Source organism: Scyliorhinus torazame, chromosome 8, assembly GCF_047496885.1.
Source record: "Scyliorhinus torazame isolate Kashiwa2021f chromosome 8, sScyTor2.1, whole genome shotgun sequence".
Taxonomy (NCBI): Eukaryota; Metazoa; Chordata; class Chondrichthyes; order Carcharhiniformes; family Scyliorhinidae; genus Scyliorhinus; species Scyliorhinus torazame.
The window spans coordinates 175,772,642-175,787,341 of record NC_092714.1 but is presented as its reverse complement, the minus strand read 5'-3'; the positions used below and the strand labels follow the sequence as shown (position 1 = coordinate 175,787,341).

Genomic DNA, 14,700 nt, shown 5'->3' with positions numbered 1-14,700 from the left:
TTACCTGCAAAGACTCACATTCAAAGTATCGTCTTGATCTTTGACTTTGTCTATATACGTGTTTGTGGAACCCACCTCTTCATTCACCTGAGGAAGGAGCTGCGCTCTGAAAGCTAGTGATTCGAAACAAACCTGTTGGACTTTAACCTGGTGTTGTAAGACTTCTAACTGTGCTCATCCCAGTCCAACGCCGGCATCTCCACATCATGATTATCTTTGTTGTTGTTAACCCTGATTTTGTCAAGTGCCTACTCATTTAAGTCTGGTGTTAATATCTTCACCCACAATACTTAACTTTGACCTTTCAGACTATATTTATATTGTATTGCATCCATCCTATGTTTGAGGATTTCCTACAGCTGCCCTGTCAACCTGCCTACCCAGTGCTTTCAAAACAGATTCCTTTTTATTCCACTTAACTTGTCTTTTGCTAGCATCTTTATTTTGGTCTCTTCATTCTGTTCTGACGCTAAACCTAAATGTTTATTAGTTAATTAATTACTATTTCCCAGTTGTTCTACCTTCATATGTTTCTCCAACAATTTTCAGTGTTAGTTCAAACAAGGCATCTTTTCTAGTTGGGCTAGATAGATAATAATCTAGGAACCAATGTTGGACCCTTTCTAAAACGCATCCTCCACTTTGTGACCATAAACATTACCTTTACTCCAATCTATCTCATTGCTAAAATTGCTCATTAGCTCAGAACTAGCTAGCAAGTTTTAGATTCAGCCCCCCTTTCCCCACTCCAATCCTTCGCTCTGCTGGAAGCGCAAGTTATTCGAGGAGTAGATAGGGCGACAGTGATTTTCTCTCCATAGAATCCCTGCAGTGCAGAAGGAGTCCATTCGGCCCATTGAGTCTGCACTAAAGAGCACCCTACCTAGTCCACACCCCACCCTATCCTTGTAACCCCACCTAACCCGTGCATCTTGGGACACTAAGGAACAATTTAACGTGGCCAATCCACCTTACTTGCACATCTTTTGGACAGTGGGAATAAACCGGAGCACCTGGAGGAAACCCACACAGACACAAGGAGGATGTGCAAACTCCACACAGTCATGCAAGGCCGGAATTGAACCCAAGTCCCTGTCACTGTGAGGTAGCAGTGCTAACTACTGTGCCACCATTCCGATTTTGGAGAATGATGGACCAATAGACCTTAACCAATAATATTTAAGGATTGAGGAAGGAAAAATTGCCAAAGAAGTATTTTTGAAGTACAGTCACTAATATAGAAACGTGGTAGTCAATTTGCACATTTTCCTGATAACTTAATCATTTACCAACCCCAGAACTGGCCTCAATGTCCCAAGAATCTCATGGAAACATAGAATTTACAGTGCAAAAGAAGATAATTTGGCCCATTGGGAAAGAACACCCCACTTAGGTCTGCACCTCCACCCTTTCCCTGTAACCCAGTAACCCCACCTAACATTTTTGGACACTAAGGGCAATTTAGAATGACCAATCCACCTAACCTGCACATCTTTGGACTGTGGGAGGCAACCGGAGCATCCGGAAGAAACCCACGTAGACACGGGGAGAACGTGCAGGCTCCGAAAAGACAGTGACCCAAGCCGGGAATTGAACCCGGGACTCTGGAGCTGTGAAGCAACTGTGCTAACCAATGTGCTACTGTGCTGCCCTAATCTAAACCCATCCCTCCTGCCCTTTAATGAATCAACTGTGTTTTTACGAGAGTATTTCATAAATGGATGTCTTGGGACTTCAACTCCCAGTTTCTGCCTTGTCCTCAACCGTAATGTGAGGCTTTCAAATCCCATGTTCCTACCCTAGCTTTTTAGGTTATCTCCGAATTGCTGAAACTAAATTTACAAGACTTCAGCTCTCTTTCTTTCCTGGGTCATTGCCTGTTGGTGAATTTGAAAGATCCATGCACTGAGTACCTATCTACACATTTTACTCCCCCACTTTCCTCCTTTACTAACTTACTTTGCTGCTTCCGACAAAGTGTCACCAACTGCACCCTCCGATCTGAAGCCTTAAGCTGAAACCGAGATGTATGAAGCCTCCCGATCTCTCGTGTCACCAGGTGCTGCACATTCTAGACTTTAGGCATCCCGCCCAATGTTAAAAGAAACTGGTTTCTCTTAAAAGTTTAATAAATAGAAAAAAGAACTTGGCACCTCCCACACTGAACTGAAACTTCACATTCCACTGTCCTCTCACGGTTTGGAATTGATGAAAAACATTCTTTTTTAGCTAGTATACTATGTTTTCTGATCCTGGCTGTTACAACTTCAAACCTCACATTGGAGATATTCCTGGAAAGACCGGCCTGGCAAGAAACATGCCAGCAGGTTTTGTTCTTAGAGCAGCTAGTTAGTATCATTTATGTCATAAATGCAGAGTTCAAATCAGTGCTGTTCCTCACCCTGAACAGCCTCCAGAATGTTTTTATTGGAAAGGACATGGCGACATCATCTTTGAAATGCCATCCATATCTTAGACTGAATGACGATATTGTAATTGCAGCATGTGCTTTCCTTAACCTAAATTGGGATTGTGCCTGATAAAGCAACAAACTAATAAAAAAATAAATCATTTCCTGTCAGTCAAACATTGTACTGTTTGTGTGTGTGTGTGGGTGGGGGGGGGGGGGGGGGGGTTGTTGCTTCTGTGCGGTGATTTATCTTGTGTGAGCCATCATAATAGGCTCTTGTGGAGCCTCCATTTCATGTTCGGAAAGGATTGACAGGAGAGTACCCTTTCCCACAACATATATCGGGGCTTAAAAAGTGCCATGTGTCCAAACATGTGCCTGTGAAGTATAGCAGATAGGAGCAATGTAAAAGGAGCTGCGTCAGAGGTGGCGGGGACGGGCAGGTGGGAAGCGCAGGCTTTTTCCCGTGCTGGAGGGGGCGGGGCCAGGGCGGAGAAGCGAGGGTTGTTTCCCGCGCTTGGGATGGAAGGGGGAGGCGGAGAGCCTGCTGATGGGTAATGGAGGAGGAGGGGATGTCCCACAATGGGAGGAGTCGAAGGAGAGGCAGGTGTGGCCGGGGTCAGCAGGAATCAGCTGACTTGAGGGAGTGCAATGGGGGGAGCAAAGCAGCTAGGAGGGGTCCTAGCTTGGGGGGGGTGGGTGGGTGGGGGGGAACCGGGTGGCTGCTGGTATGGTCAAGGGGGTGCTGGAGCGAGTAGAGGGGGTTGGGACGGGGGTCTGCCGCAGTGGGGAATGGGCCGGGCGTGGGGTGCGGGCGCGTGGCTGGCCGAGGAAGGGTTATGGCTAGTCGGCGGGGGAGAGGGGCGGGTAGCCCCCGATCCGGCTGATAACCTGGAATGTAAGGGGACTGAACGGGCCGGCCAAGCGGGCCCGGGTGTTCGCGCACCTAAAGGGGCTGAAGGCGGATGTGGTCATGCTCCAGGAGACACACCTGAAGGTGGCAGACCAGGTAAGATTGAGGAAAGGGTGGGGAGGTCAGGTGTTTCATTCGGGGCTGGATGCCAAAAATCGGGGGTGGCGATCTTGGTGGGAAAGAGGGTGTCGTTCGAGGCGTCGAGCATTGTGACAGACAATGGCGGCAGGTACGTAATGGTAAGTGGTAAGCTGCAAGGGGCGAGGGTGGTGCTGGTCAACATGTACGCTCCGGACTGGGACGATGCGGGTTTTATGTGGCGCATGTTGGGTCGGATCCCGGACTTGGAAGTGGGGGGCCTGATAATGGGGGGGGACTTTAACACGGCGTTGGATCCGGCACTGGACCGCTCCAGGTCTAGGACGGGTAGGAAGCCGGCTTCGGCTAAAGTGCTGAGGGGGTTTATGGACCAGATAGGAGGGGTGGACCCTTGTAGATTTGCAAGGCCGGGGGATAGGGAATTTTCATTCTTCTCGCATGTTCATAAGGCCTATTCCCGGATCGACTGTTTTATTATGAGCAGGGCGCTGATAGCGAGAGTAGAGGATACCGAGTACTCGGTGATAGCATTTCGGATCACGCCCCGCATTGGGTGGACATAGAGCTGGGGGAGGAGAGGGACCAGCGCCCGTTGTGGCGCTTGGAGGTGGGGCTGTTGGCGGACGAGGAGGTGAGTGAGTGGGTCCGAGGAAGCATAGAGAGATACCTGGAGGCCAACAATAACGGGGAGGAGGGATGGTCTGGGAGGCGCTGAAGGCGGTGGTTAAGGGAGAGCTGATCTCCATTAGGGCCCACAAGGAGAGGAGAGAGCAGAGGGAGAGGCTGGTTGGGGAGATGGTGAGGGTAGACGGGAGGTATGCGGAGGTGCCGGAGGAGGGACTGTTGAGGGAGAGGTGTAGCCTCCAGGCCGAATTTGACCTGTTGACCACCAGGAAGGCAGAGGCGCAGTGGAGGAAGGCCCAGGGAGCGATTTATGAATATGGGGAAAAGGCAAGTCGGGTGCTGGCGCATCAGCTTCGGAAGCGGGATGCAGCTAGGGAGATCGAGGGAGTTAAGGATAGGGGAGAGAATGTGGTGCGGAGTGGGGTTGGCATCAATGGGGTGTTCAGGGACTTTTATGAGGAACTGTATCGGTCTGAGCCCCCACTGGAGGAGGGAGGGATGGGCCACTTTCTGGACCAATTGAGGTTCCCGAAGGTGGAGGAGGGACTGGTGGCGGGATTAGGGGCCCCGTTGGGCTGGAGGAGCTGGTCAAAGGGATAGGGAGCATGCAGGCGGGGAAGGCACCGGGGCCGGACAATTTCCCGGTCGAATTCTATAAATAATATTTGGACCTGTTGGGCCCGTTGCTGGTTAGGACCTTCAATGAGGCAAGGGAGGGGGGGGGGGGCTTTGCCCCCAACGATGTCCCGGACACTGATCTCCTTGATCCTGAAGCGGGACAAGGATCCCCTGCAGTGTGGGTTTTACAGGCCGATTTTGTTGTTAAACATAGATGCCAAGGTGCTGGCGAAGGTCTTAGCCACGAGAATTGAAGACTGGGTGCCACAGGTGATCCACGAAGACCAGACGGGGTTCGTGAAAGGGAGGCAGTTGAACGCGAATGTGCGGAGGCTCCAGAACGTTATTATGATGCCAGAGAGGGAGGCGGAGATAGTGGTGGCGATGGACGCTGAGAAGGCCTTTGATAGGGTAGAGTGGGGGTACTTGTGGGAGGTGCTGCAGAGGTTCGGGTTTGGGAAGGGGTTCGTCAGGTGGGTTAGACTGTTGTACGAGGTCCTAATGGCGAGTGTGGCCACGAACAAGAGGAGGTCTGAGTACTTTTGGTTGCATCGAGGGACGAGGCAGGGGTGTTTTCTGTCCCCCATGCTCTTTGCACTGGCGATTGAACCCCTGGCTATGGCACTGAGGGAGTCGAGGAACTGGAGGGGGTTGGTGCGGGGTGGGGAGGAGCATTGAGTGTCGTTCTATGCGGACGACTTGCTGCTATATGTGGCGGACCCGGTAGGGGGAATGCCGGAGGTAATGAGGATCCTCAGGGAGTTCAGGGATTTCTCAGGGTACAAGCTCAACATGGGGTAGAGTGAGTTGTTCGTGGTTCACCCAGGGGACCAGGAGAGGGGGATTGGCAAGCTCCCACTAAAAAGGGCGGAGAGGAGCTTCAGGTATTTGGGGGTCCAGGTGGCCAGGAGCTGGGGGGCCCTGCATAGACTTAATTTCACGAGGCTGGTGGAGCAAATGGAGGAGGAGTTAAAGAGGTGAGACGCGTTGCCGCTGTCCCTGGCTGGTAGGGTGCAGTCAGTTAAGATGACGGTGCTCCCAAGGTTTTTGTTCCTGTTCCAGTGTCTCCCCATTCTTATCCCAAAGGCCTTCTTTAGGCGGGTCAGCTGGAGCATAACGGGGTTTATGTGGGCGCGAGGGACTCCGAGGGTGAGAAGGGTGTTCCTGGAGCGGAGTAGGGATGGGGGGGGGGTGCTGGCACTGCCCAACCTCTGTGGGTACTACTGGTCCGCCAATGTGGCGATGGTGCGCAAGTGGGTGATAGAGGGGGAGGGGGCTGCATGGAAGAGGCTGGAGACGGCGTCTTGTGAGGGTACGAGTCTGGGGGCGCTGGCAATGGCGCCACTGCCGCTCCCTCCAAGGAGGTATACCGCGAGCCCGGCGGTAGCGGCTACCCTCAAAATCTGGGGGCAGTGGAGGCGGCACAGGGGGGAAGTGGGGGCCTCGGTGTGGACCCCAATACGGGGGAACCACCAGTTTGTCCCAGGGAGAATAGATGGAGGGTTTTCGGGGTGGCACAGGGCAGGGATAAGAAGGTTGAGAAACCTGTTTGTGGACGGGAAGTTCGCGAGCCTGGGTGAGCTGGAAGAGAAGTATGGGCTCCCCCCGGGGTACACCTTCAGGCATTTACAGGTAAGGGAGTTTGCCAGGCGGCAAGTGGTGGAATTCCCGCGGCTGCGGCCACGCACAGTGCAGGACAGGGTGCTCTCGGGGGGGGGGGGGGGGCAAGATCTCGGCAACTTACCAGGAGGAGGAGGAGGCCTCGGTAGTGGAGTTGAAAGGTAAGTGGGAGGGCAAGATCTCGGCAACTTACCAGGAGGAGGAGGAGGCCTCGGTAGTGGAGTTGAAAGGTAAGTGGGAGGAGGAGTTGGGGGAGGGGACGTGGGCAGATGCCCTTGGGAGGGTGATCTCTTCCTCTTCATGCGCGAGGCTCAGCCTCATACAGTTTAAGGTGCTGCACAGGGCACACATGACCGGGACAAGGATGAGCCGTCTTTTTGGGGGTGAGGACAGGTGTGTTAGGTGCTCAGGGAGCCCAGCAAATCTCACACATATGTTCTGGGCATGCCCAGCGCTGGAGGAATTTTGGAAGGGTGTAGCGGGGACAGTGTCGAGGGTGGTAGGATCCAGGGTCAAACCCGGCTGGGGGCTCGCAATATTTGGGGTTACAGGGGAGCCGGGAGTACAGGCGGCGAAAGAGGCCGGAATTCTGGCCTTTGCGTCCCTGGTAGCCCGGCGAAGGATTCTTCTTCAGTGGAGGGATGCGAGGCCCCCAAGCATGGAATCCTGGATCAATGATATGGCGCGGTGTATTAAATTGGAGAGGGTGAAATTTGCCTTAAGGGAATCGGTGCAAGGGTTTTTCAGGCGGTGGCAACCGTTCTTGGACTTCCTGGCAGAACGGTAGACAATGGTCAGCAGCAAAGTGGGGGGGGGGGGGGGCGGTTATTTTTGTTTGTCTACGCTGGGGGATCTGAGGGGGTGTATATATTTGCTATGTGTTAATTCGGGGGTTCTTTTATTTTGTTTTGTATTTAACTCTATTGGGTTCCTTTTTCATTTTGTTGTTATTTTGTGAAAACTTCAGGTTTTTAAAAAAAAGATTGGAGCCTTTGAGCCATTTGGCCCTTGTAGCCTGTTCTGCCATTCAACATGATCATGGCTGATCCCCTATCTCAACAGCATACTCCAGCTCTCCCCCCTACCCCTCAACACTGTTAGAATCTAGAAATCTATTTCTTTCTTTAACTATATTCAGTTATTTGGTCTCCACAGCTTTGTGTGGCGCAGAATTCCACAAGTTCACCACCCTCTGAGTAAGGAAACCTCTCCTCATCTCAGTTCTAAATGGCTAACCCCGCATCCTGAGACTGTGAGCCCTTGTTTCTAGACCCCATCACTCAGAGGAAACAACATCCCTGCATCCAGTCTGTCTAGCCCTGTCAGAATTTTATACTTTACATCCTCTTTCGTTCTTCTAAATTATAGTGAATACAGGCATGGCCCGCCCAATCTATCCTAATGCAACAGTCCTGCCATCCCAGGAATCAGACTGGTGAACCTCTGCTGCACTCCCTTTGTGGCAAGTTTCTTAGATAGTGAGGCCAAAATTGCACACACTACTCCAGGTGTGGTCTCTCCAAGGCTCTGTACAGTTTCAGTAAGACATCTTTGCTCCTGAACTCATGTCCTCTTGCAATGAAGGGGCTCCAGTGGAATTGTGACTGGTTTTGTCTGAACCCAGGCTACTTACTACATCCTGACATGTCAGTGTTTTGGTTTATTGTCTCTCCCTAGCCTTTCTCTTTAAAATAAAAAGTTATATTTGAATGGACTGTCTTGGAAATCATGCACTGCTGTGTTTCTATAAACTGGTGTTTCACGTAGATGTTCAGCCAGTCAAAGCATTGCACTTGAAGGTTAGATTTTCCTTTGAGGATATTCCTAATGATCTCTAATGGGAATCTTGTTACCACCGCATGGAAAAACAGAAAGAGGCCAGAATGTGGGTCATATTTGTGTGCGATGTAAACTTGCTGATGATCGGGTGGCTGTTATGGAGTAACTAGTGCTCAGTTGGCAGAGCAAGATGGTATTTGGAGCACTGCACACCTCTATTCTAATCCGTGATGTTCTTTTCTTTTCACAGTGATGCTACAACCATTTGATTATGACCCTAATGAGAAAAGCAAGCACAAATTTATGGTCCAGTCCATGTTTGCTCCACCGGACTGCCAGGACATGGAAGCAGTGGTATGTACACCACTTTTATTACTACATTATCTCTTTAGTTTTCATTTCAGGAGCCGTTTCGGTCTGAAAATTTAAATTGCCGCAGCATTCTGAGCGAGAGAGAGAGATCCACTTTTCCACTACCCTTTGAGGGAAAGATGTTTCCTGATTTCATTCCTGAATGTCCTTTCTCCAATGTTAAGACTGTACGTTCTTATTCTGGATTTCCCCCCATTCCCCTTCCTGAGGAAATAATTTATCTATCTCCCCCCTTTTATTCTTTTGTGGGATGTGGGCTTCGCTGGCAGGGTCAGCATTTGTTATCCTTCCCTAATTTCCCTTGAGCTGAGGGGCTTGCTCATCCATTTCACAGGATGATTAAAAGTCAACCAGATTGCTGGAATCTGGAGTCACATGTAGGTCAGACCAGGTAAGAATGGCAGATTTCCTTCCCTTTTTAAAAAAAATAATTTTTATTAGGGTTTTCACAAAATATCAACAACAAAATGAAAAAGAAACCCAATAGAATTAAATACAGAACAAAGTAAACCAAGCCCCGTGCCCCCCTCCCCCCTATACATAAATAATAAATTAAGACCCCGCGTTAACACAAAGCAAACATAGCAAATATATACACCCCCTTAGATCCCCCAGGGTAAATAAACAGAAATAAAATAGAACCCGCCCCCCCCCCCCCCCGCCCCGGGTTGCTGCTGCTGCTGACCATTGTCTACTGTTCTGCCAGGAAGTCCAAGAACGGTTGCCACCGCCTAAAGAACCTTTGTACTGATCCCCTTAAGGCGTATTTCACCCTCTCCAATTTAATGAACCCTGCCATATCGTTGATCCACGATTCCACGCTTGGGGGCATCGCATCCCTCCACTGAAGAAGAATCCTTCGCCGGGCTACCAGGGACGCAAAGGCTCGAATACCGGCCTCTTTCGCCTCCTGCACTCCCTGCTCCCCTGCAACCCCAAATATTGCGAGCCCCCAGTCCTCCCACGCCCGTCCAAAATTCCTCCAGCGCTGGGCATGCCCAGAACATATGGATGTGATTTTCTGGGCTCCCTGAGCACCTAACACACCTGTCCTCTTCCCCAAAGAACCGGCTCATCCTTGTCCCGGTCATGTGTGCCCTGTGCAGCACCTTAAACTGTACGAGGCTGAGGCTCGTGCACGAAGAGGGAGAGTTCACCCTCCCTAGGGCATCTGCCCACGTCCCCTCTTCGATCTCCTCTCCCAACTCCTCCTCCCACTTACCTTTCAACTCCACCACCGAGGCCTCCTCCTCCTCCTGCATCATCTGGTAAGTTTCCGAGATCTTCCCCACTCAACCCACCCCCCCGAGAGCACCCTGTCCTGTGCTGTGCGTGGCCGCAGCCGTGGGAATTCCACCACTTGCCGCCTGGCAAACTCCCTTACCTGTAAATGTCTGAAGGTGTTCCCCGGGGGGAGCCCATACTTCTCCTCCAGTTCACCCAGGCTCGCGAACTTCCCGTCCACAAACAGGTCCCCCAACCTTCTTGTTCCTGCCCTGTGCCACCCCGAAAACCCTCCGTCTGTTCTCCCTGGGACAAACCGGTGGTTCCCGCGTATTGGGGTCCACACAGAGGCCCCCACTTCCCCCCTGTGCCGCCTCCACTGCCTCCAGATTTTGAGGGTAGCCGCCTAAACCGGGATCGTGGTATACCTCATTGGAGGGAGCGGCAGCGGCGCTGTTGCCAGCGCCTCCAGACCCGTACCCGAACAAGACGCCGTCTCCAGCCTCTTCCATGCAGCCCCCTCCCCTTCCATCACCAAATTGCGCACCATCGCCGCATTGGCGGCCCAGTATTACCCACAGAGGTTGGGCAGTGCCAGCCCCCTCCCCCCCCCCCTCCCTACTCCGCTCCAGGAACACCCTTCTCACCCTCGGAGTCCCTCGTGCCCACACAAACCCCGTTATGCTCCTGTTGACCCGCCTAAAGAAGGGCTTCAGGATAAACATGGGGAGGCACTGGAACAGGAACAAAAACCTTGGGAGCACCGTCATCTTAACTGACTGCACCCTACCCGCCAAGGACAGCGGCAATGTGTCCCACCTCTTGAACTCCTCCTCCATTTGCTCCACCAGCCTCGTGAAATTAAGTCTATGCAGGGCCCCCCAGCTCCTGGCCACCTGGACCCCCAAGTACCTGAAGCTCCTGTTCGCCCTTTTTAGTGGGAGCTCGCCAATCCCCCTCTCCTGGTCCCCTGGGTGAACCACGAACAACTCGCTCTTCCCCATGTTGAGCTTGTACCCTGAGAAATCCCCCAACTCCCTGAGGATCCTCATTACCTCCAGCATTCCCCCACCGTGTCCGCCACATATAGCAGCAAGTGGTCCGCATAGAGCGACACCCTATGCTCCTCCCCACCCCGCACCAACCCCCTCCAGTTCCTCGACTCCCTCAGTGCCATAGCCAGGGGTTCAATCGCCAGTGCGAAGAGCAGGGGGACAGGGGACACCCCTGCCTCGTCCCTCGATGCAACCGGAAGTACTCAGACCTCCTCTTGTTCGTGGCCACACTCGCCATCGGGGCCTCGTACAACAACCTAACCCACCTGACAAACCCTTTCCCAAACCCGAACCTCTTCAGCACCTCCCACAAGTACCCCCACTCTACCCTATCGAAGGTCTTCTCAGCGTCCATCGCCACCACTATCTCCGCCTCCCCCTCCCTCGCCGGCATCATAATAACGTTCAGGAGCCTCCACACATTTGCATTCAACAGCCTCCCCTTCACGAACCCCGTCTGGTCTTCGTGGATCACCTGCGGCACACAATCCTCAGTTCTCGTGGCTAAGACCTTCGCTAGCACCTTGGCATCTACATTTAACAACAAAATCGGCCTGTAAGACCCACACTGCAGAGGATCCTTGTCCCGCTTCAGGATCAAGGAGATCAGTGCCCGGAACATCGTCGGGGGCAAAGCCCCCCCCTCTCTTGCCTCATTGAAGGTCCTAACTAGCAACGGGCCCAACAGGTCCACATATTTCTTGTAGAATTCGACCGGGAAACCGTCCAGCCCCGGTGCCTTCCCCGCCTGCATGCTCCCTATCCCTTTGGCCAGCTCCTCCAGCCCAATCAGGGCCCCAATCCCGCTACCAGTCCCTCCTCCACCTTCGGAAACCTCACTTGGTCCAGAAGGCGGCCCATCCCTCCCTCCTCCCGTGGGGGCTCGGACCGATACAATTCGTGTACGGAACAAGGTAGATGAGCTTGTGGCCCAGATTGTGACTGGCAGGTATGATGTGGTAGGCATCACAGAGACATGGTTGCAGGGGGTTCAGGACTGGCATTTAAACATCTAGGGATTCACAACCTATCGAAAAGACAGAGAGGTGGGCAGAGGGGGTGGGGTTGCCTTGTTAATTAGGAACGAAATTAAATCAATAGCACTAAACGACATAGGGTCAGATGATGTGGAGTCTGTGTGGGTAGAGTTGAGGAACCACAAAGGCAAAAAAACATAATGGGAGTTATGTACAGGTCTCCTAACAGTGGTCAGGTCCAGGGGCACAAAATGCACCACGAAATAGAAAGTGCATGTCAGAAAAGCAAGGTCACAGTGATCATGGGGGCTTTAATATGCAGGTGGACTGGGTAAATAATACTGCCAGTGGACCCAAGGAAAGGGAATTCATTGAATGTTTACAGGAGGGCTTTTTGGAACAGCTTGTGATGGAGCCCACGAGGGAACAGGCCATTCTGGACTTAGTGTTATGTAATGAGCCAGACTTGATTAAAGATCTTAAAGTAAGGGAACACTTAGGAGGCAGTGATCATAATATGGTAGAATTCAATCTCCAATTTGAAAGAAAGAAGGTAGAATCAGATGTAAAGGTGTTACAGTTAAATAAAGGTAACTACAGGGGCATGAGGGAGGAATTGACGAAAATCGACTGGGAGCAGAGCCTAGTGGGAAAGACAGTAGAACAGCAATGGCAGGAGTTTCTGGGAGTAATTGAGGACACAGTACAGAGGTTCATCCCAAAGAAAAGAAAGGTTATCAGAGGGGGGATTAGGCAGCCATTGCTGACAAAGGAAGTTAGGGAATGCATCAAAGCAAAAGAGAAAGCCTATAATGTGGCAAAGAGTAGTGGGAAGTCAGAAGATTGGGAAGGCTACAAAAACAAACAGAAGATAACAAAGAGAGAGATAAGGAAAGAGAGGATCAAATTTGAAGGTAGGCTAGCCAGTAACATTAGGAATGATAGTAAAAGTTTATTTAAATACATTAAAAACAAACGGGAGGCAAAAGTTGACATTGGGCCGCTCCAAAATGACGCTGGTAATTTTGTGATGGGAGACAAGGAAATAGCTGAGGAACTGAATAAGTACTTTGTGTCAGTCTTCACAGTAGAAGACATGAGTAATATCCCAACAATTCCGGAGAGTCAGGGGGCAGAGTTGAATATGGTAGCCATCACAAAGGAGAAAGTGCTAGAGAAACTAAGAGGTCTAAAAATTGATAAATCTCCGGGCCCAGATGGGCTACATCCTAGAGTTCTAAAGGAGATAGCTGAAGAAATAGTGGAGGCGTTAGTTATGATCTTTCAAAAGTCACTGGAGTCAGGGAAAGTCCCAGAGGATTGGAAAATTGCTGTTGTAACCCACCTGTTCAAGAAGGGAACAAGGAAAAAGATGGAAAATTATAGGCCAATTAGCCTAACCTCGGTTGTTGGCAAGATTCTAGAATCCATTGTTAAGGATGAGATTTCTAAATTCTTGGAAGTGCAGGGTTGGATTAGGACAAGTCAGCATGGATTTAGTAAGGGGAGGTCGTGCCTGACAAACCTGTTAGAGTTCTTTGTAGAGATAACAAATAGGTTAGACCAAGGAGAGCCAATGGATGTTATCTATCTTGACTTCCAAAAGGCCTTTGATAAGGTGCCTCACGGGAGACTGCTGAGTAAAATAAGGGCCCATTGTATTCGAGGCAAGGTACTAACATAGATTGACGATTGGCTGTCAGACAGAAGGCAGCGAGTTGGGATAAAAGGTTATTTTTCGGAATGGCAACCGGTGACGAGTGGTGTCCCGCAGGGTTCAGTGTTGGGGCCACAGCTGTTCTCTTTATATATTAACGATCTAGATGACGGGACTGAGGGCATTCTGGCTATGTTTGCCGATGATACAAAGATAGGTGGAGGGGCAGGTAGTATGGAGGAGGTGGGGAGGCTGCAGAAAGATTTAGACAGTTTAGGAGAGTGGTCCAAGAAATGGCTGATGAAATTCAACGTGGGCAAGTGCGAGGTCTTGCACTTTGGAAAAAAGAATAGAGGCGTGGACTATTTTCTAAACGGTGACAAAATTCATAATGCTGAAGTGCAAAGCGACTTGGGAGTCCTAGTCCAGGATTCTCTAAAGGTAAACTTGCAGGTTGAGTCCGCAATTAAGAAAACAAATGCAGTGTTGTCATTCATCTCAAGAGGCTTGGAATATAAAAGCAGGGATGTACTTCTGAAGCTTTATAAAGCATTAGTTAGGCCCCATTTAGAATACTGTGAGCAATTTTGGGCCCCACACCTCAGGAAGGACATACTGGCACTGGAGCGGGTCCAGCGGAGATTCACACAGATGATCCCAGGAATGGTAGGCCTAACATATGATGAACGTCTGAGGACCCTGGGATTATATTCATTGGAGTTTAGGAGGTTGAGGGGATATCTAATAGAAACTTACAAGATAATGAATGGCTTAGATAGGGTGGATGTAGGGAAGTTGTTTCCATTAGCAGGGGAGACTAGGACCCGGGGGCACAGCCTTAGAATAAAAGGGAGTCACTTTAGAACAGAGATGAGGAGAAATTTCTTCAGCCAGAGAGTGGTAGGTCTGTGGAATTCATTGCCACAGAGGGCGGTGGAGGCCGGGACGTTGAGTGTCTTTAAGACAGAAGTTGATAAATTCTTGATTTCTCGAGGAATTAAGGGCTATGGAGAGAGAGCGGGTAAATGGAGCTGAAATCAGCCATGATTGAATGGTGGAGTGGACTCGATGGGCCGAATGGCCTTACTTCCGCTCCGGTGTCTTATGGTCTTATAGTTCCTCATAAAAGTCCCTGAAGACCCCATTGATGTCAACCCCACTCCGTGCCACACTCCCTTCCCTATCCTTAACTCCCCCGATCTCCCTAGCTGCGTCCCGCTTCCGAAGCTGATGCGCTAGCATCCGACTTGTCTTTTCCCCATACTCATAAATCGCCCCCTGGGTCTTCCTCCAGTGCACCTCCGCCTTCCTGGTGCTCAACAGGTCGAATTCGGCCTGGAGGCTACGCCTCT

General features: G+C 50.9%; 1 protein-coding gene across 7 annotated transcripts in view; it reads left to right on the top strand.

Moving 5' to 3' along the window:
- The window catches only part of vapb (VAMP (vesicle-associated membrane protein)-associated protein B and C), a 184,665-nt gene that overhangs the window by 150,820 nt on the left and 19,145 nt on the right, over positions 1–14,700 (top strand). For all 7 annotated transcript variants that reach the window (XM_072514544.1, XM_072514542.1, XM_072514543.1 and 4 more), the window contains one exon: positions 8,314–8,417. In XM_072514544.1, the coding sequence (XP_072370645.1) occupies positions 8,314–8,417 (104 nt within the window). The remainder of the gene's footprint in view (positions 1–8,313; positions 8,418–14,700) is intronic.